Raw genomic sequence first — 23,773 nt, forward strand, 5'->3', positions numbered from 1 at the left:
AAAAATTTAAAAATTAGCTGAATTTGGTGGTGTGCGCCTGTAGTCCTACTTGCTCGGAAGGCAAGATAGGAGGACTGCTTGAGCCCAGGAGTTGGAGACTGCAGTGAGCTATGATCACACCACTGCACTCCAGCCTGGGTGATAGAGTCAGACCTTGAGTCTAAAAAAAAATTGGGAAAGATATGCACACCCTATAACCAAGCAATTTCATCCCTGATTAGATACTTTATAGTAATAAAATGCATGCACATTTCATCAAAAGACATTTATAAAAATGTAGTGAGTGTTATCAGTAATAGCAAATTCTGTTTGTCAACCAGGAAAGGATGAAAAGTTATAATTGATTCAGACAGTGGAAGAAAATTAAGCTAGAACAACACACAACATCAATGAAGCTTACATATAACTTTGAGAGTTGATAATATTTCATTGGAGGTATATACCACATTTATCCTTCATCCATTGATAGACACTTGGATTTTTTCTACCTTTTAGCTACTATGAGTAATGCTGCTATGAACGTGGGTGTATAAATATGTCTTTGAGATCCTGCTTTCGATTCTTTTTGGTGTATACCCAGAGGTGGAATTACTGGATCATATGGTAGTTAGTTAAATTTTTAACTTTTTGAGGAACCACCATACTGTTTTTCATAGCCACTGTACCATTTTATATTCCCACCAAGAGTACACATCCTTGGCAACACTTGTTATTTTCTGTTTTTGTTTTTTTTAAATAGCAGCTATCCTAATGGATGTGAGTTGGTATCTCATTATGGTTTTCATTTTTATTTCCCTAATAACTAGTGATGTTGAACATCTTTTCATGTGCTTTTTGGCCCTTTGTATATCTTCTTTACAATCTAAGTCCTTTGCCTATTTTTAAATCAGATTATTTTTGTTGAGCTGTAGGTGAGTGCCGTGGCGTCAGCCTAGCTCACAGCAACCTCAAACTCTTGGGCTTAAGCGATCCTACTGCCTCAGCCTCCCAAGCAGCTGAGACTACAGGCATGCGCCACCATGCCCGGCTAATTTTTTTCTATATAGATTTTTAGTTGTCCAGATAATTTATTTCTATTTTTAGTAGAGACGGGGTCTCGCTCAGGCTGGTCTCGAACTCCTGACCTCAAGCTATCCACCCGCCTCGGCCTCCCAGAGGGCTAGGATTACAGGCATGAGCCACGGCGCCTGGCCTGTAGGAGTTCTTTACATATTCTAGATATTAACTCCTATCAGATACATGATTTGCAAATACTTCTCCCATTCTATAGCTTGCCTTTTTGTGATACTGTTTTGGCTCTGTACTCATCTGAAATAAATTCCATCTCATGTAAATTTACTTGGGATGAGGACCATAAGAAAGAAGGCTGAACCAATGTGACTAAAAGTTTATCATGTTCCTTTAGGAGTAGAAAACAGTCCTAGAGCACTTTTAAGCCACTATTTTAGTTTGAAATGTCTGCTTCAGTGATATACCAAGAGAGATTTATTTGTGGATTTAGCATTTAAATACTATTTAAATTTTATTTCCCCAAATCAGATTTATGATAAAGCAAGATGGAAAAACAACTACATAGTGGGAAATTACAGGATGCCATATACAATTTGCCTAAAATTATTTTAAAGTACATTGTTGGATTATTGTTACTCATGGCAATATTTTAAAGTTCATTTTATAGGTAATATTTTTCCTTTTAGTTCTTTTCAGATATTTATTTATTTATTTTGTTTGTTTATTTATTTAGAGTCTTGTTCTGTTGCCCAAGCTAGAGTGCCATGGCGTCAGCCTAGCTCACAGCAACCTCAAACTCCTGGGCTTAACTGATCCTCCTGCTTCAGCCTCCCAAGTAGCTGGGACTATAGGCGAGCAGCACCACACCCAGCTAATTTTTTCTATTTTTAGTAGTTCTTGGCTAATTATTTTCATGTTTAGTAGAGATGAGGTCTCACTCTTGCTCAGGCTGGTCTTGAACTCCTGACCTCAAGCTATCCTCCTGCCTTGGCCTCCCTGAGTGCTAGGATTACAGGTGTAAGCCATCGTGTCCGGCCAGTTCTCTTCAAATTGAATCCTGTCTGAAGTTGATTACAAACTACTGTTTTCATTTTTTACTCAGATAAATTTTTATAAACTACTTTTAAAGATAAATTTTAGATTCTTTTCTTTTTTTTTTTAGATTATTTTCTTAACATATATTTTAGTCTTTATACAAGAAGAAAAAGAAAGTTCATTTCCTGATTTATAACTTGATAACATAATTCATATGTTGAGAGGAAAACGATCTATGTCTATCCTTATTTTCTAAGGACATACTGACTCTTAATTCAGAATGGGTTTATTCAAAAGCAGCTAACATCCTCTTACTCTTTGAACTCTCTGGTCATTCCCTGGAAATTTAGTAGCGGAAAGAACAAAAATTATCCTTCTCTCAGGAGGACTTAGTTTAAAGCTTAACAGGAAGACTTATTATTAATACCTTTAATGAGGTTCATTGGGAAAGATAATATTTTAATATGAAACAATTTAATTTCTTTAGGTAATACTTTTTTACCTTTTACTTTGAAAAGTAGAGAAAAGTTATAAAAACAGTAGTGAGCTCCTTTCACCTGGAGTCACCAGTTGTGAACATTATGCAGCATTTGCTTTGTTATTGTTTGTGTGCATGTGTGTATGTATATGTGTGAGTATATTCATAGCATCAAGTACTTACGCTAATCGCTATTGAAAGAAATCTTCTGACTCTAAAAAAAAACTATAAAGAGTATTTTATTACATATTTACTCTTTCAGTACTGACACATCATTCAAGGACATACTGAAGAAAGATGATTTTATTTTAAAGCACATAAAAAAATGATCATAGATTTTAGTGAGTTGAATTTCCTACCAAATTACTATATGAAAATCTGGAGAGAAGTTTATCACTAACAAAAAAGAATTGCTCACATATATTATTTCACATCTAGACTGAACTCCTAATACAATGAATTAGAGACAAATTTATAATTTATGATAATTTCCCTTGTTGTAGGCACACAGATATCCATAGTAGATGTAGCATTTTGTAGGAATTCAAGAAAAGCATGGTACATATTTCAGTGAAGTCTCATCAAGTTAAGAGAAAACTTCTGTGAAGTATAAAATCTTGGACAGGATACACTTATCGTCAACTAAGGAGAATAATGATTATCAGGTGAGCAAGGAATATATTCTTCAGTTAGGCTCATAAGATACTAGACATTAATGAAAGATCACTTCCATTTTATTACTTAGTTTAAGCATGTATTGCAAGAATATTTATTCTCTTTGACCTGTTTTCCAAAACACACTCATTTCATTTTATTTTTTAAATTGTGTAATTATGCAATTTGTTTTTTTAACATAGAAGGGATCCCTTTCAACTCATGATCACCAGATTTAGGCATAGACCAGTGTTTTACATAGCCATAGCTGGTGTCATTTTAGAAAGGCAATATAGTAGTCTATTGAAAAGCATGGACTTTGGGATCAGAGCCCCTGGATTTGAATACAGGCTCTGCTACTCATAATGGGCAAATTACTTAATTTCTCTGTTCCTGAATTCTTTCATCTGTAACATGTATATAACAACAGTACCTATTTCACAGAGTTGTAATAAAAATTAAATAAGCTAATGCATAAAAGAGCATGCACAGAATAGAATTCAATAAATGTTTATTATTTGTCTAAATACTTAACAAAAGTATTTATACAATAGTCATTTATTACAATTCCTTCTGACAGTTACTGGGTACCTATCATATCCAAGTACTATGCAAAAAATGAATAAAACATATCCCCAGGCTTTAAGGAGTTCACAGTTTAGTGAGGAAGATGGACATCAAACAAATAATTATATAATAAAAGCTTAGTAGAAGTAGTATTCTGGGATCACTGAGGCTCTGCTTAGGGAAGTCAGAAAAAAGTTCATATGGGTGTTGAGTATATAGGGATTTGTCCTACTGAGTGTCTGTGTATGTGTGTGTCCTTATTTATTTGGAGGTGCCATGAAAGACAAATGCTCAAACTGTGCAGATTAAAGGAGACAATGGAAACATGACAACTTAGTGTAACACTGACTGAATCCTGTATTGGGGAAAAAGTTGGGACAGTTGAAAAAATTGGAATATGCAGTGTAGATTACATAATTTAACTTTATCAGTGTTAAATTCCTAAAGTTGATCATTATACTGTGATTCTGTAAAAGAAAATCATTATTCGAAGACATACCACTGAAATATTAAAGGAGTAAAGGGGAATGATACCATTTGAGAGCAATTTATGATACCTTCGACTTCTCCTTATTTTCCTAAAACAATCTCAAAACCATTCAGCAGTGGTTCCCCTTCTTCTGCCAGGAACTGAATGGTTAGTATCACAAACTACTTTTAAGTAGTTCTGGGAAAAATGGTATGCACACACTAGCACACAGAATGATGAAGCATGTGGCAAAATGTTAAAAATTGGTGACTCAGGATATACAGGAGTTATTTGTGTTACTTTGCAACTTTTCTATAAATTTCAAAAGAAAAAATTTAAAGGGGAAAAGGCATCATCAGAAGGTATCTTCATCAAGAGGAGGCATTTCAGCTGTATCCTAGAGGCTAAATTCACCAGCTGGATAAGGAGGGCAGGAGCCCATATGTAGAAAGCTAATGGGGGCATGAGTTATTTGTAAATAGTTCAGTATGGTAATTTCTATGTCAGTGTAAAATGTTTAGCTATATTCTTTCAAATATCTGTAGAAAATTAGCTTGGGTATTCATTAATTTGATGTTGATTAAATCTCATTGCTGAAAATTAAAGAAATATTTAGCAAACTATTGGACTAAGTTTATGACAGAGCCATTTGTTGTTTTATATTCTTCTATCTCTAGGAAATCCTATGCTCTAAATATCCTGATTTTTTTTTTCTACCTGACAACTTGTAACTATTATGTGGCTATTTTAAAATGACAGGTAGGCCAGGCACCTGTAATCCCAGTACTTTGGGAGGCTAAGGTGGGAGGATCCCTTGAGGCCAGGAGTTTGAAACCAGCCTGGGCAACATAGCAGCGAGACTCTATCTCTACAAAATGAAAAAAAATAAGCCAGATGTGGTGGTTCACACTTGGAGTCCCAGCTACTTGAGAAGCTGAGGTGGGAGGATCCCTTGAAACCAGGAGTTTAAGGTTTCAGTGAGCTGTGGTCCCACCACTGTACTCCAGCCTGGGTGACAGAGCGAGACCCCATCTCTTAAAAACAGAAAAGGAAAAAAAAAAAAAAGACATGGAAGAGTTTGAGCAGCCTTAAAACCAAGTAGATATTCTCACCATCCATGGAATTTGAAAAAAAAAAAAAAAACCCAAGTAGATAATAGAAATTTTCCGCATACCTTTTTGGTAAAATCTTGTAATTAGTGATAATTTGGAAATTTAGATCAACAAAACAATTAGTGTAGAGCTGTGAAGGATCTTTTTGTAAGAAATCTTTAAAGCAGCAAAATAAGTGATTTTGCTAGGAATTTTTACCTTTAAAAATCAGAATAACCAAACACTGATCCTTTTTAAAACTTTCTGTGGTATTTTGACTTTTCTCCGTTTCATACTTTCAATTCTTTATTCTTTAATCTGGAGATTAAGGTATTACTTCTCATAGTCACTTAAATTATTTCCATTGTTAATCTTTTGACGGCAAGACCTCTACATGTATCTTTAAAAGCAAATCAGATGGCTCTGTGTTCCATATAAAGAATAATTTTTAGAACATGTAAATGAAAGGTAATGGACCAAGTACTCAAACAATATCCAGTCATTTCCTTGCTGAGGAAAGGGAATCATTGCTGAATGCTTTTGAGATTGTTCTTGAAACATAAGGAAAATTTTAATTTATCATAAAATTTCTAGTAAGTTAGTTTAGGAACCCAAAACAGTTTTAAGTTTTTAAAAATTTTCTGAAGGTGATCATAAATTCCCATATTCTTGCATAAATGTATATTTATATCTATATAATCTTACATAGTAAACATTTATATCTATGTAATCTATATAATGTTCCACTTTGAACTCTTCTGTCAAAAATATTGAAACATTGCAGCACAATCCAATCTGAATTATTTATGATAAGGTAAATTTTCTTCCTCTTTGAGAGTGAGATATAAGAGAAATTTTTGGATAGATAAAATAAAACCAGAATTTTGGGGATTAATAAATCAATTTACAAATCTTATTTCTAAGAGTTAGTAAGATAGATATTAAGTTTCATGGTTTCTTGATATTTACTAGAGTGGTTGAATTTTATGTTGTAAAAAATATCAGTGGAATCCTTTGTGAGGTGCTCTTTGAAGAAAAGTTTATGATAGATTGAAATGTTAAAGTTAGTACTTGATTATGTTGCTTAACAAAGATTTGTAAGCTTTTGAAATTACTAAAACTTAATTATTAGAGAATATGAAATAACTTATAGGAGTGTATCTTATTTTTTCTATTCATAGTTGAATAAAAGTGACTTGTAAGTTTTATGTTTAAGATGTTTTGATCTCTCTTTATATATGAGGAAAATGTCCAAATGGTTTTCACGGTTACTTTTTGTTTTTACTAATCGTTATGCTAACAGTACTTTATATCTGTATTGTATTTGTATGTGTTGAAAGAGGGTTGGCTTGAGAGGTCCAGAAGTATGCATAATTATATAAAACTGTAAGCTTTTTTATTAAGTATATTTAAAATTTATTTAGAGTTGATAGTATTTGTTGCTGTTTTTTCTAAATACTAGAAAGTTAGGGGAAGAATCAAATAATGCAGTTTTAATTTTTGTTTTTGGTTTTTCTTAGCAATTGAAAGCATGTAGTGAAGAGCAAGAAGACAGAGAGTGTTTGAACCAAGCTATTACTGCTCTCCTGAATCTCCAAGGTAGCATGGACCGAATTTACAGGCAGTATTCACCTAGACGTCGACCTGGGTAATTCCAAACTGTTGAAAATATGAATGCTTCTGCATATTTCACTGTATGTGGTGCCAGGTTTTCTAAAGAAGTATGATTTAGGCCGGGCGCAGTGGCTCACGCCTGTAATCGTAGCACTCTGGGAGACTGAGGCGGGAAGATCGTTTGAGCTCAGGAGTTCGAGACCAGCCTGAGCAAGAGCGAGACCCTGTCCCTACTGAAAATAGAAAGAAATTAGCTGGACAACTAAAAATATATAGAAAAAATGAGCCAGGCATGGTGGCACATGCCTGTAGTCCCAGCTACTCAGGAGGCTGAGGCAGAAGGATTGCGTGAGCCCAGGACAACAGAGTAAGACTCTGTCTCAAAAAAAAAAAAAAAAAAAGTATGATTTATAGTGATAGTTGCATTCTTGAAAGTTATACCTTTTTTCACATTTTTCTTTTGGTCTTTTAGTCTTAAGATTAGCATTGTCATATTGTTAAAATATACTTAATAAATTTTTAAAAAGTTGTATTTAATAATTTCTTATATAATCTGTAAAAGATATTTAAGATTCTTTGTAATTTTAGTTCTTAAGGCATTAGAAACAATATAGAGCCTATAGTACTTCTCTTTCGTAATAATGAAATTGAGGCATGTTTCATTTAGTGCCAAAGTTTTTTTTTTTTTTTCCTCTCTTTTTTTTTTTTATTCTTATTTCAGCGTATTGTGGGGGTAGTGGCAAAGTTTGAAGAAAGTAAATGCTGTGAGTAAAATTTTAGTGTTTGGTTACTTAATATTTTTGTCACTCAATTTGAGGTAATTTATACTTGAAGCAGTTAGGGTTGCCTAGCCATTGAATAGGCTAAATTTGTCTTGCTATTTTTGTTTTTAGGGATCCTGTTTGCCCTTTTTATAATCGTCAATTAAGAAGCAAGCACCTGGCTATCAAAAAAATGAATGAAATTCAGAAAAACATAGATGGATGGGAAGGCAAAGATATTGGACAGTGTTGTAATGAATTCATTATGGAAGGACCATTGACAAGAATTGGTGCTAAACATGAACGGCACATTTTTCTCTTTGATGGCTTAATGATCAGTTGTAAACCTAATCATGGGCAGACCCGACTTCCAGGTTACAGTAGTGCAGAATACAGATTAAAAGAAAAATTTGTCATGAGGAAAATACAAATCTGTGATAAAGAAGATACTTGTGAGTACAAACATGCTTTTGAATTAGTATCCAAAGATGAAAACAGCATAATATTTGCTGCTAAATCTGCTGAAGAGAAAAACAATTGGATGGCAGCCCTTATTTCTCTTCATTATCGTAGTACTCTAGATCGAATGCTAGATTCAGTATTACTGAAAGAAGAAAATGAGCAGCCGCTGAGATTACCAAGTCCAGAGGTGTATCGTTTTGTAGTAAAAGACTCTGAGGAAAACATTGTTTTTGAAGACAACTTGCAAAGTCGAAGTGGAATCCCCATTATTAAAGGAGGAACTGTGGTGAAATTAATTGAAAGGTTAACATATCATATGTATGCAGGTATGTGAAACTCATTCTAAATCCTTACCTAGGGCCTAGGATCCAAAAGCTTTTTAAGTATGTTCAAAAATACTTGAGGCTTGGGAAAAAAAATGTATTGCCTCCAAAATATAAAAATACTTCATGAGCAAAAGGAATAAATAGCTTTATGTTTCTAAAAATGTAATAATAACTAATTAGTAAATAAATATTCATAAAATTTTCATATTCATGAATCTTGAATTGAAAACAATCCTCATTTATCAAGAAATATCACAGGCTGGGTGCAGTAGCTCACATCTCTAATCCCAGCCCTCTGGGAGGCCAAGGTGGAAGGATAGCTTGAGGCCAGGAGTTCAAGACTTGCCTGAAAAACATAGGGAGACGCCATCTCTACGAAAAATTTAAAAAATTAGTGGGGTATGGTGGCATGAGCCGATAATCCCAGCTACTTGGGAGGCTGAGGCAGGAGGATTGCTTGAGCCCAGGAGTCAGAGGCTGCAGTGAACTATGATTGTGCCGCCACACCCTAGCCTGGGTGACAGAGCAAGACCCCATCTCAAAAAAAACAAACAAACAAACAAACAAAAAAACCCAAAAAACCACGATTGGCTGGAAAAGCCACAGTGGGAGGAGCCAAAGAAAGAAGAAAAAGGAATGAAGGCCTCCAAAATAGGGTACTCTGAATTAACTAAACTGAGTAAAGTAAACGTGAAACCTGTTTTATGCTCTACTTTTTCAGATCCCAATTTTGTTCGTACTTTTCTTACCACATATCGTTCGTTTTGTAAACCACAGGAATTGCTAAGCTTACTGATTGAACGGTAAGAAAAATATGTTTCACTTACTTTGACATTTTGTGAAAAGTTAACTGTTTATTTTATATCTTGCGAAGTACCTAGTAAGTAATACATACTTGAGTAGTTATTGAACATAATTTATTTGGCAGTATTACTGTTCTCTTCAAATAAAGTGTTCCCCCAAATCCCTGTTTATAATAGAGGTCTTTTCATCTCTTAGCAGTACTTCAAATGATAACCTGAAAGACCAATTTAGAGGATTAAAAAAAACTTAGCATTTTTATGAAAATTGTTCTGGTCAATAAAATGATCCTCCTTTAAAAGAGACTTTTCTGATTTTCACTTTTAAAACTTGTTATGAAAAATTTCAAAACATATACAAGAGTGGATAGAAGAATGATAAACCCATTTATCCATCATCCAGCTTCAGTAATTATCAACTCATGTTTCATCTGTTTCCCTACAGATTTAAACACCCTACCCCCAGGATTATTTTGAAGTAGATCCCAGACTACATATTTCATCTGTAAATATTTCTCTATGTATCTCTAAAAGATAAGGACTCTTATTTTTAAAAATCACATATTATTATTAAACCTAAAAAATTAACAATTCCTTTATTACAATTAATTTTTAGAAAATAAGTTTTGGGTTGAATTTTTTTTCTTAGTATTTTAGTGACATTTTATAGTTTAAAATATAGAATCTGGACTATTTTTATTTCACCTTTAAATGATTTTTGTTTCACATTTAAAAACTTATTAACAGTTTATGTTGATTTTATCACTGTGTTGTTCTGTGACACTAAATTGACCATACTGAATCAGTGTAATGTGCTATGAAGATCTATTTATTCCTATTTCTGTATCCAAAATAAGGAAAATACACTTGTTAGATTTATATTTTAGCTATATTTCCTCTGATTGGTCTAGGTTTTTTTTTTTTAACTTTGATTTTTATCTTATCCACTTAGGTATATTCTTTAAATATTGTTAAAATTTCAGTTTTGTCCTTCTCTTTGAATTTATACTCATTTATTTAAGGAAATTTAATTTGTCTAATTTTAATAACATAAATATTAAGGACAGATTATTTAGATAAACCGTTTCTGTCATGTTCTTTAAGGAGGTTGTACTCTTTATGGATTCTTTTCTTAGCTCTTTTCGTGTTGATCAGTGCTAGTTATAAAACTTTTTGATAAGAGTAAGACTACAAAACCTTAGCACTGTATAGCCAAAGGCATTTTTTTTGGTAGCATGTTATACCTTAAGGCAGTGGTTTCCAATCTTTTTGGCACTGGGGGACTGGTTTCATCAAAGACAATTTTTCCATGGATGCGGGGTGGGCCGGGGTGCAGCTCAGGTGGTGATGAGAGTGATGGGGAGCGGCTGCAAATACAGATGAAGCTTTGCCCCCTCACCTGCCACTCACCCTTGATTGCTTCTTTGTTGCTAGTCTCACGTCTAAATTTAAAGCATAACTCAGCAGTCCCCAGCCTTTTTGGCACCAGGGACCAGTTTCATGGGAGACAATTTTTCCCAGGGGTTGGGGGAGGCAGAGCTCTGTGGCCCAGTTCCTAAGGGGCCACAGACTGGTACTGGTCCTCCGCCCAGAGGTTGGGAACCTCAGCCTAAAGGAAGTTTAACAGACAGTAATTGTACCTTTCATTGAAGTGGTAGGAAAGAGGATTGCTCAGTCAAAATATTCTTCCTCTTGTACTTTAAATACTTTTAATTTATGTATGCACAGATTTCTCTCCTTTTGCTTTTCTTCTTAGATTTGAAATTCCAGAGCCAGAACCCACTGAAGCAGACAAATTGGCAATAGAGAAAGGAGAGCAGCCCATCAGTGCAGACCTTAAAAGATTTCGCAAGGAATATGTCCAACCAGTACAACTTAGGTTTGGCCTAACTATTATATTTTTTATACGTCATTCAATTTTTAATACATAGTTAACACAAAAGTTCTCAGCTCTCAATTAAAATGTAGATATTACTGTTAAACAGCAGTTCAGTTAAACTTCCAAAGTTCTTTCTCTATGAAGCTACTCTTAAATGCCCTGAAGAAATTTAACTATTTAAATATACTGTTGGTTTATATTGGGTATCTCTGGCATGCGACATATTATGCTTAGAAATCAGGATACCTATTTATTGTTGTTAAGTAAAAATTATAAATTTCAAATGGGCTTGCTTACTGTCAACCTTTCTTCACATTTTTTTCCTTCGTGTCCCATTGTGATCATCTAATAATCTTGGGATTTTTTACAGTTTATACTATTTGTGGAACTTCTAGCTCTTTTCCCAATTATCTCTCACAAAATATATAGACATTTGCTACTTTATTTAAGAAATCATTACAGTAATTTCTTTCTTTCTTTTTTTTTTTTTTTTGAGACAGAGTCTTACTCTGTTGCCCGGGCTAGAGTGCTGTGGCATCAGCCTAGCTCACAGCAACCTCAAACTCCTGGGCTCAAGCAATCCCTCTGCCTCAGCCTCCCAAGTAGCTGGGACTACAGGCATGTGCCACCATGCCTGGCTAATTATATATATATATATATTTTTTGTCCAGCTAAGTTCTTTCTATTTTTTTTAGTAGAGATGGGGTCTCGCTCTTGCTCAGGCTGGTCTCGAACTCCTGAGCTCAAAATATCCACCCACCTCGGCCTCCCAGAGAGCTAGGATTACAGGCGTGAGCCACCACACCTGGCCAGTAATTTCTAAAAATGTATTTGATTATAGCAGCTGCCAGTTGTTAAGTACTTACTGTGTGCCATGCATTAATTACCCTAAGTGCTTTAACTTTTTTATCTCATCTCTACAACATGATTACTACATTATATATAAGGAAATTGAAACTTAAGATTGAGTAATTTGAGCTAGATCATATAAAGGGAGTGGCAGAATGGGATTTAAATCTATGCTTGAGTTCTTTACTCAATGTGGTTTTTTTTAATACCACTAAGCATTGAAAATTAGAAGCTTCTTTGACTAGCCTTCTTTATAATCCAAGTGAGAACCAAAGTATTATCTACCCATTGGAAACCAGGTTATTTTATTAATTATATATGATCTAAATATTTTTTTCTTTCCAAATGTTTTTCATTGATTACTGTTGACCAATAAATTTTAACCTTGGAACTGAGTTTATTAATTATTTATTTTCCAGGATAATTGCCACAAATAAATGTAGTTTTAGAGGGATGATAGTGCTCCCAGCTAATATGTCTTTCAGTCAAAACTTTTAACATGTCATTCTTTGTTTAAGAAAATGAGATTATTTACCCATCAGCAATAAAGAAGTAATTAATTTTTTTCTACTAGCTCTGATTTGAATGTACTAATCTACATTCAAATTAAATCCCTTAATATGAAACATATATTTATGAGGTTGCTATATAGGGGAAGAAATATAAACTTAGACTTTCAGTCATGTAAGTTCTTTTATTTCTAAGCATTTTCTGTGTTCTTAGTTCAGTACTCATAACTATGGTGAATACAAAAATAACATAGACTGTTATGATATTATGGGCCCTTGATATTGTAATTTTATTGAGGAAAAGGGAGACATGAAACAGTTATGTATTATTTTACTTTGAATGTTTAAGTGGCTTAGAAAAATATATCTCTATAAAATTTTAGGAATAGCTGAAATTAGGCAGGAGTAATTAGGGAAGACATTTTTGGAAGAGGTAAAATCTGAGATTATCTCTAAAGGATGTATAGGATTTAGATAGGCAGAAAGGTGATTGTAGGTATTCAGGGTAATGGGAAATAATATGAACAAAGGCAAGAAAACAGAAATGACTATGATGTGCAGAGGAGAAATAGGTAAGGAAATTGACCTGAGAGGAATATAGACATTGTATTGCAAGTAATAGTCGATGAAATTAATTGTATGGAGTGGAGTATAGTTGAAGATGACCTTGAAATCGAGGCCAAATTGTTAAACCTTTTCTGTGAACATTGAAGGATTTCTAACAAGATACATGACGGTAATTTTTCCAACATTTTATTATGAAATTTTTAAACATATAGCAAAGTTGAGAGAATTTTGCAATGAACACCCATACATGCACCACCTAGATATCTATCCATCTATTCATATCTATTTACCTATCTATTCATTTATCATTCACCCATTAGCCCATTAATCATCTAATTTTTGGACATATTTTGAAATACACTGCTCCTTAAATACTTCAATTTGGATATCATTAACAGTTCAGTTTTTCTTTACTATTCTTTTGTTTTAACATGTGCATATAATTAAATATATCTTAAGTGTACTCTTACTCAATTTTTTTTCCTGCCTAGGAAAAGGAAGAATTGTTGAATTTTAACAAACATATGTATCTGTATAATCCAAAGTCCTTTCAAGATATAGAATGTTACCATACCCGAGAAAGTTCTCCTATGCCCCTTCTAATAAATTTTTGTTCCCACTGTCCAAAAGCAGTATTCTGATTTTTTCCCCTGAATAGATAAGTTTTGCCTGCTTTAGAATTTTATATAAATAGATTTTTATATATTCTTTTGTGTCTGACTTCATTAACTCAACATGCTTTTGAGAGTCATTTGTATTATTGCTTGTAGCAGTATTATAATTTGTTCTATTTTATTGCTGCACTAGTGTTTTATTATATGAATATACCACAGTTTGTTTATTCATTTTTCCCACTGAAGGATACCTAGGTTTTTTTTCCAGTTTCTGATTATTATGAATAAAGTACTGTTTATCTTAGAAATCTTATTATGAAGTCTTATATTTTTTACTTGGGTAGGTAACTCAGAGTAAAACAGTTGGGTCATAAGGTAGGTAGGTGTATGTTTACTTTTAAAAGAAAGTGCCAAAACTTTTTCCAAAGACATTTTCACCATCAATGTGTGAGAGTTCCAGCTGTTTCATATCCTCACCAACATTTAATGATGTCAGTCTTTATACCTTAGCCATACTGCTGGGTGTATAGTGGTATTTCATTGTGGGTTTTTTTTTTTTTTTTCTTTTTTGAGATGGAGACTCACTCTGTCACCTGGGCTAGAGTGCCATGGTGTCAGCCTAGCTCATAGCAACCTCAAACTCAAGAGATTCTCCTGCCTCAGCCTCCTGAGTAGCTAGAATTACAGGTGCAGGCCACCACACCCAGCTAATTTTTCTATTTTTAGTAGAGACGGGGGTCTCACTCTTGCTCATGCTGGTCTCAAACTCCTGACCTCAAGCGATCCTCCCGCCTCAACCTCCCAAAGTGCTAGGATTACAGATGTGAGCCACCATGCCTGGCCCTTAGCCTACTTTTTAATGGAATTTATTTCTTGGTTGAGTTGAGTTCCTTGTAAAATCTAGACATCAGTCTCCTGTCGGATATGTAGTTTGCAAGTATTTTCTCCCATTCTGTGGCTTGTCTGTTCACTCTGTTGATTATTTCTTTTGCTGTGCAGAAGATTTTTAGTTTAACACATTGACTACCACATTAGAAAAAAACTTTTTTGCCTTGGGGCCACAGTGTTTCATTATGAAAATAGAATAAAAACTTTGAGAACAAAACCACCCTTTCTAATTCAGTGAGGAATTTGTTATTTTTTATTGTTTTCTGTGCATGAGTTATATGCAACTTTAAAAGTAGTTCTCTTGGCTCCCAAGGTGAAGAGATGTGAGTTGCATATGCTTCATGAGGCCCCGAGCTCAAAACTCGTGTGAGTTAAAAACAACTCACATGACAGTTAATATGTAAATTAAGTCCTATTTGTCTATTTTTATTTTTGTTGCCTGCACTTTTGAGATCTTAGCCATGAATTTTTTTGCCTACACCAATGTCCAGGATAATTTTCCTTAGGGGTTTTTTTTTTGTTTATTTTTTTTTTAATATTTTTGTAGTTTCAGGTCTTACATTCAAGTCTTTAATCCATTTTGAGTTGATTTTTGTATGTGGTGAGAGATAGTGGTCCAATTGGCAATCGCATTTTCTTGACACCATTTGTTGGAAAGGGTATCCTTTCCCCAGTGTATATTATTGATGACTTTGTCAAAGATCAGTCGGTTGTAAGTATGTGGCTTTATTTCTGGGTTCTCTGTGCTGTTCCATTGATCTGTATGTCTACTTTTACACCAGTGCCATGCTGTTTTGGTTACTATATCCTTGCAGTGTAATTTGAAGTCAGGCAATGAGATGTCTCCAGCTTTGTTCTATTTGTTTAGGATTGCTTTGGCTATTTGGGCTCTTTTTTGGTTCTGTATGAATTTTAGGATTGTTTTTGCCTGAATCTGTGGAAAATGACCTTGGTGTTTTGATAGGGATTGCATTGAATCTGTAAATTGCTTTTGGAAGTATGGTCATTTTAAGGATATTAATTCTGATCCATTAGCATGGGATGTTTTTCCATTTATGTCATCTACGATTTCTTTCATCAGTATTCTGTAGTTTTCCTTCTAGAGATCTTCACCTCCTTAGTTAAATATACTCCTAGGTTAAAAAATACTTTTTTAATTTAAGAATTTAAAAAGAGCTTTTATACTGTAGATTATGAATTTTCTACATATGAATGAAGAAAAGGGACTTTTCCTTAATATAAATGGGTAAGCACAGAAACCACAATTTTTATGCTTATAAATATTTTAAAAGTATAATTTAAAAATAATGCACAGTCTGAAGACCTGCTCTCTTCATATTATTAAAGTACTTAAGATATTAATTAAATATAGATTAGAGATTTATTGAGTATTGTATTAGCCCTTGTATATCAAGCTATCACCATGGAATTAGAGAAATAAAAGGAGTGTAATTTAATGCTTAGTTTTCACTAAAATGTGTTTGTTTCTTTCCATTTCATCAGGATCTTAAATGTGTTTCGGCACTGGGTTGAACACCATTTTTATGACTTTGAAAGAGATTTGGAATTACTTGAAAGACTAGAATCCTTCATTTCAAGTGTAAGAGGTATATTATTTAAAGGTTTGATTGAATCTTTGTTGCACATGAGTATAGTATATTTCAGATTTGTGTGACTTTTAATTAAGAAGTTAAACCATTTTTCATTTTTAAGAAGCTGAAATAACATTTGGAATGGTTTTTATAGACTCTAAGGAGGTAACATGTTTACAGTTATCTTGGAACCCTGCCTATCTCTAAGAGAAAAAAAAATAAATGACATAACAAGGCTAGATTATTTTATGTCCTACTTGTTCTTTAGGAGGAATTTTATTCAAGATAGAGAATATGATTCCTTTGTTTCTACTTTCTTTTTCTTTTTATTTGAGACAGGGTCTTGCTGTGTCACCCAGGCCAGGGTGCAGTAGTGCAATCACAGCTCACTGCAGCCTCAAACTCCTGGGCTCAAGCAATCCTCATGCCTCAGCCTCCTGAGGAGCTGGGACTATAGGCAAGCACCACCATGCCTGGTGGCTGACTTTTCTTATTTTTTGTAGAGATTAGGTTTCGCTGTGTTGCCCAGGTTGTTCTTAAGCTCCTGACCTCGAGTGGTCCTCTTTCCACAGCCTCCTTCCTGCCCTATCCTCCCAAAGTGTTGAGCTTATAGGCATGAACCACTCACTGAGCCTGGCCTTCCTTTGTTTCTCCTTTGAGATTTTTAAGATACATTTTTATCATGTGTGCTTGAATTGTTCATGATACCAAATTAATTTTAAATTACATTCTTAATGAGGACACTAGATTATATGGGCATCTAAGAAGCTTCTAAAATACACACACATATTAAAATATTAATAAATCAAGTAAATGGTTATGTTAATGTCTAAAGTCCTTTTCTATACAAGTTACAACTCAGGATAACCAGATAGTTCATGAGGTAAAGTTTATCTTTATAGAAGTATTTCAACTATTGCCATTGTGAAGGGGATTGGTAGAATTTCATCATTTCTGCATTACTAGTAAAATAATAGATCTAGGGAATTATCATAAGTAGATGCATAACATCACAAAAAGAGAGGTAACTGGACATTATATGCCTCCTGTTAGAAGTATTCTTGGCAAGTATTCATGTCAAAAAGTTGATCCTGAATTAGACCAAATCTTTATGTCTCTGGTTTTCAGAAAATATAGGGGACAGAGAAACATGACTAATGATACCACAGAGTTGGCATTGGCAAAATACAGGCTTGGAAAACACTACAGGGCAATTGATTGAGTTTCTTCAACAAATTGCAATCATTAATGAACCATAAAGGGGTAACCTATAGATTAAAGAAGACTTGAGACATATTGACTAAATGCAGTATGTGGATCTTGTTCAGATTCCTTTTCAAATCAACTATAAGAAAACATTTATGAGATAGAGCAATTTGAACACTAACAAAATGTTTGAAGATACAGCGTATTAAGAAGTTATCAGTTTTTGTGTGTAATAATTGTATTGTGGTTATTATTTTAAAGAATCTTTTAGAGACACATACTTAAATATGAATGAAATGATATGACGTCTTAAATTTGTTTCAGAATAATCTAGGCAGTGAAGGGAGTGCGTGAGTGGGGTTAGATGAAACAAAAATTGGCCATGAGTTGATAATTGTTGAAGCTAGAGAAGGTTGAAGATTATATGAAGATTTGTAGTTATGGCTGTGAAGTAAAAGGCATTTTTATTTGTTCTTTTTCCAGGGAAAGCTATGAAGAAATGGGTAGAATCAATTGCTAAGATCATCAAGAGGAAGAAACAAGCTCAGGCAAATGGAATAAGCCATAATATTACCTTTGAAAGTCCCCCTCCACCAATTGAATGGCATATCAGCAGACCAGGACAGTTTGAAACATTTGATCTCATGACACTGCATCCAATAGAAATCGCGCGTCAGCTAACACTTTTGGAATCTGATCTCTACAGGTAGACAATTAATGTTAATTTCCTGCTCTATTTGCAAGAACCTTGAACGTACTTCTATCTGTTTTCAAAACATTTTGTAAATTATTCATGAGTGCTTAAAAACACCTCATCTATATTCAGGGGTTTGAAAGAACAGCCATAGCATAGTTTTTAACTACAGTTTGTCCTATAGGTAAAGTCTTATATTGCTGTTTAGGCCTAGACTAGGGACTAGCAGTCTCTCACAAGAGGAATGGCAGAGAGAAGACTAATGCAGTAGAATAGCAACTACTTTCGAGTCAATCGCCCCTCTCCTACTACTAATACTTTCTCAGATTGCTTTAGTCTAAGGTCATTCATCGAAGTCAATCAGTATGGATGCTAGGCTCTTGGCCACTAAATGAATAGAATATTGAGTAAGACAGGCTTTCTTCTTTCGTTTACAACCCAGGCTCCTGTGAAGAGTACAGACCTTGCAGGTAACAGCTCTCTGTCGTAAAATATGTCCCCACCACTATCATTCCATCAAAAACTTTTCTGCATTTAGGAGCCCCCTTTTATTTTTATTTTTTGATGTGTCTGCTATTTGTTTCTTTTTTCCCCCTTTTATTTTTAGTTGACATATAATAATTGTACTTATGTATAGAATACAGAGTGATATTTTGATATGTGTGTACCATGGATAATGATAATCAGGGTAGTTAGCATATCCATCACCTTGAACATTCAAAATCCTCTCTGTTAGCTTTTTGAAAATATGTAATAAATTATAGTTAACCATATTCACCCTGCAATGCTGCAGAACATCAGAACTCATTCCTCCTATCTAACTGTAGTTTTGTACCTGTTAACCAGCCTCTCCCTATCTTCCCCTCCCCGCTACCATTTGCAGCCTTTAATACCCATAATTCTACTGTCTGCTTCCATGAGCTCAAAAATATTTTCAGTTCCCACAAATGAAGAACATGCAATATTTTTTGTGTGTGTGCCTGACTTACTTCACTTGACATAGTGTCCTCTAGGCTTATTCATATTGCTGTGAATGATAGAATTTCATTGTTTTTTACGGCCAAATAGTATTCCATTGTGTATATATGCTGCATTATCCATTATCTGTTGATGAACATTAGGATTCCTTATCTTAGTTATTGTGAATAGTGTAGGAGCCCCCTTTTAAAATATAAATACCCTTGAGAAGTTATGCTGATTAGCAGCCAATTTATTTTTTATAGGGATTACACAGGGAAAAGCAAGCATATATATAGTTTTTTTTCTATTGTGGGATTTGTGGTACGTAGAAATGAAGGGACTTGTTACTTGAGGTAACAAAACAAATAGTACAGACTTAAGTTTTTCCTCACAGAGTGACTGTAACGTGAATGAACAAAAAAACAAAGCACTTAGCTTCATGTGGACTTACTTTTACAACATAGAAAAAAACATTGACACGCTATTTGTAAACTAAATTTCTGGTGAAATAATAGAGCCAGTAAAGAAAACTTATTTCAAAAACTGTTAGCAAGTACTCATTTGTACTCAAATCTACTGATTAAAACTTTTTTTTTTTGAGACAGGTCTTGCTCTGTTGCCCGGACTAGAGTGCAGTGGTGTCATCATAGCTCACTGCAACCTCAAACTCCTGGGCTCAAACAATCCTCCTACCTCAGCCTCCCAAGTAGCTGGGACTACAGGCGTGAACCACCATGCCCAGATAATTTTCCTATGTTTTGTAGAGATATGGTCTCACTCTTGCCCAGGCTGGTCTTGAACTCCTGGCCTCAAGCAATTTTCCCACCTAGGCCTCCTGAAGTGCTAAGATTTTGGGTGTGAGCCACCTTGTCAGGCCTACTTTTTTTTTTTTTAAGTGAATAACCAAGTCTATAACACACTGATGGCAATGCCACTGGTCAATTTTTTAAATTATGTAGTCATGACTTACCATATAGAATGATTTAATCTGCTCTTCTCTTTGATTTTTTATTAAATATTTTAGGCATTCAAAAAATATAGACAATAACATAATGAGTGCTCATGAGCAACAAAAATATTACAGATAAAATTGAAATCCTTCATGTAATTCTCCCCAATTTCATTACCGTTCTCTCTCCCGAGAAATAACCACTACCCTGAATTTGGTATTTACTGTTCCTCTGTATATCTTTATAATTTGTATACATACATACATATTCATAGACAGTAATAGCATTGTTTTATATATTTTTAAACTGTATATATGTATCGTTCTATAACATTTTTATTTAAATTGTTTTCAGTATTTCTTCAAGTTGATAAATATAGTTCTAGTTTGCTGCTGTATAGTATTCCATTATGTGAATGTTCCACAATATATCCAATCTCTTGATGATAAGCCTGTATATTGTTTGGGAATTTTTACTGTTGCGAATAATGCTTCACTGAACATTCTTGTAAATGTGTTTGTGTAACTTTGTGTTAAGAGTTTATATAGGGTGTATACCTAGGAGTAGAATGGCTGGGTCATCTGGTGTGTGTATGTTTAGTACTATGAGATATTGTCAAATTTTTTACAAAGTGGATATATCAATTTTTACTTCCATATGATGGTTGGAGAGTTCCTTTTTTGTCATATTTTTACCGATTTGGTATGACCAGACTTTTGTTAGTCTGATAGGAGTAAAATGGGATTGCAATGAGGTTTTATGCTCTTTTCCCTGAGTAAGAGATTAATTATTTTTTATGTTTGTGGTTGTTTGTTTCTATTTCTCTGTGAATTATTTGTTTGTATGTTTGTCCACTTATCTTTCAGGTTAATTGTCTTTTTCTTACTAAGTTTTAGGAGATCTTTAAATAATTTTAATACTAATCCTTTGTAGGTTAAGTTGCACTGATTTTTGATTCCACAGGAAAGTTCAACCATCTGAACTTGTAGGGAGTGTGTGGACCAAAGAAGATAAAGAAATAAATTCTCCAAATTTATTAAAAATGATTCGTCATACCACAAATCTCACGCTCTGGTTTGAAAAGTAAGTTTTTATTTACTCTATGTTAATACTTAATAGTCACAATATTAAGTCATATTTAAGCTAAAATTCTGGCTATAAGTTTTTTTTGTTGTTATTTTCAGTGAGGTGAAGAAACTTTTCTTAACCATTAAATTTTTTTGTTGTTAGATGCATTGTGGAAGCAGAAAATTTTGAAGAACGGGTGGCAGTACTGAGTAGAATTATAGAAATTCTGCAAGTTTTTCAAGATTTGAATAATTTCAATGGTGTATTGGAGATAGTCAGTGCAGTAAATTCCGTGTCAGTATACAGACTAGACCATACCTTTGAGGTAAGTTTTAGGCTTAAATATTTCATCCTTTTGGGGGAAGATAAAATTAATGTAAAAGAGGTTGCTTCTACCAGCTGTCTTTTTGAGTAAATTCTTCGCAAACTCATCTTTTCTCCTACATACAATGATATAAAAATATTAGGAAATATATTGATATATGAATCTACTTACCTAAATGTAATGAAGTTCCAAGTGGATTTTTTCAATGATACATGGATAGTCTCAAGTAAATGACAAAGGATTTTTAATATAAATATACAAATAACTTATTAATCACCTTTAGTATATTCAACAAAAGAATAACCTGGAAAAGAACCCTTTCTAAAACTGAAATTTATTTTATTTTTTAGATTATAAGATAATATGTGTTTAATGTAGAAATTCAGGAGGTACAGAAAGTATAGAAAGATTTTATGTGTGTGTATATAGATACGTATATACATATTTTATACATATATATTTTTATTTTTTTATTTTTTAGAAACAGGGTCTTGCTCTTGTTGCCCAGGCTGGAGTGCAGTGCTGCAATCATAGCTCACTGTAACCTCAAACTTCTGGGCTCAAGCAGTCCTCCCTCCCACTTCAGTTTCCTGGGTAGCTGGGACTACAGGCATGCACCACCACACCCAGCTAATTTTTCTTATTTTTTGTAGAAATAGGTTCTTGCTGTGTCACCCAGGTTGGTCTCAAACTTCTGTCCTCAAGCTGTCCTCCCAATTTGGTCTCCCAAAATGCTGGGATTATAGGCGTGAGCCACTGCACCCTGCTCATATACATTTTTAATAACAAAATTGAGATTATATTATGCATAGATTTTTATGGCATGCATCTTTTCCTCATAAACAGTTTCCTATTTTATTAGCTTATCTTCATTTTCTTTTTTTTTGTTTTATCCTGCTATCTTCTTCCTTCAGATAGCTTATCTTCAAAAATAAGATTTTTAACAGCTATATAGTTTCTTCATGGATAAATCATAATTTATTCCATCACTCAGTTGTGGGACAATTAAATTATTTCTGTTTTTTGCTATAATAAATAATTTATCTTGGAACATTCATATGTAGAAATCTTTATAAGAATTTGATTATTTCCTAGAATAAATTTCTAGAGGTGGAAATCCTGGGTCAGAGTAATTAATTACAAAAGACTTTTGACACTTTTGCCAAGGTGTTTTCTAGCAAGATATGACAAATACCCTTGAGCAATATATACTGTATTAAAAACTTCTTTGCAGATTTCATGTGCCAAAGAAAAAGTTCTCCTTTTTCATTGTATTTTTAAAAATAACTACTGAGGTTGAATATTTTAAAGCATATTTATTGGCCACTTTTATTTCTTTTTTATGATTTATCTTGTTCATGTCTTCTCTTACTTATCTTTTTGAGTGCTTGTGTTTTATTGATTTATATACACTGTTTATATATTAAAGATATTAAAAATTAGTCAAACTGTTCATATTTTCTCTAGTTTCTATTTGTCTTTATTTTATCTGCTTTTTAATTTTAAAAAATTTGTGACACTTTGACATACAGAAGTTTTATAATTTTTATTTAGTTAAATAAATCAGTGTTTTCATTTATGGGTTCTTCCTTTGCTTTTGTACCTAGAAAGTCTTTTTCAAAGTGAAGCATAACAAGTTAAAAACTCAGCCATAAAAATATTGCCTTTGAGAATGTAAAGTTTTATAATCTTTCTATAGTCTAGCAATATATGTAAAAATTAAAAATACACATATTCTTTGAACCAGAATCCTAAAGAAGTAAAAGTGCCAGACTCTAATGTTATATTTACAAAGATAGAGTTATTGCAGCATTGATTGTAGTAGCAGAAGGCCAGATGCGGTGCCTCTAGCACTTTAGGAGGCTGAGGTGGGAGGATCACTTAAGGCCAGGAGTTTAAGACCAGCCTGAGTAACATAGGGAGACCCTGTCTCTACAAAAAATATAAAAAATTAGCTGGACATGGTGGCACATGCCTGTAGTCTCAGCTACTTGGGAGGCTGAGACAGGAGGATCCATTGAGCCAGGAGTTTGAGGCCTCAGTGAGTGGTGGTGGCACCACTGTAATCCAGCCTGGGCGATAGAGCAAGCCCCTGTCTCAAAACAAAGAAAGGAAAAAAAGAATTGTAGTAGCAAAAAACTAGAAACAACCTTAATGTTCATCAAGAGGAGAATGATTATATACATTATCTTACACCTATAGTGTGTATTATTATTCAGCTATAGAAAAAAAGTAAATGGGATCTGTGCGTATTGTCTTGGAAGAATATTTGTGATATTTTAGGGGAAAAACAAAAAGAAAGCTCAAAATGATTATAGTATGATTCCATTTTAGTATAACAAAGCAGAACAAACTTTACACCTCTAAGTGTAATTGTATAAGTATTGAAAATAGTGTGGAAGGG

At 33.7% G+C, this 23,773-nt stretch overlaps 1 protein-coding gene across 1 annotated transcript in view; it reads left to right on the forward strand.

Annotated features, from left to right (window-relative positions):
* The window catches only part of SOS2 (SOS Ras/Rho guanine nucleotide exchange factor 2), an 80,485-nt gene that overhangs the window by 38,072 nt on the left and 18,640 nt on the right, over positions 1–23,773 (forward strand). The window contains exons 9-16 of the mRNA XM_045567644.1: positions 6,826–6,953; positions 7,813–8,468; positions 9,190–9,271; positions 11,025–11,147; positions 16,078–16,181; positions 17,856–18,078; positions 20,940–21,059; positions 21,207–21,369. Of these exons, the coding sequence (XP_045423600.1) occupies positions 6,826–6,953; positions 7,813–8,468; positions 9,190–9,271; positions 11,025–11,147; positions 16,078–16,181; positions 17,856–18,078; positions 20,940–21,059; positions 21,207–21,369 (1,599 nt within the window). The remainder of the gene's footprint in view (positions 1–6,825; positions 6,954–7,812; positions 8,469–9,189; positions 9,272–11,024; positions 11,148–16,077; positions 16,182–17,855; positions 18,079–20,939; positions 21,060–21,206; positions 21,370–23,773) is intronic.

This window comes from Lemur catta, chromosome 1 (genome assembly GCF_020740605.2).
Source record: "Lemur catta isolate mLemCat1 chromosome 1, mLemCat1.pri, whole genome shotgun sequence".
Lineage (NCBI taxonomy): Eukaryota > Metazoa > Chordata > Mammalia > Primates > Lemuridae > Lemur > Lemur catta.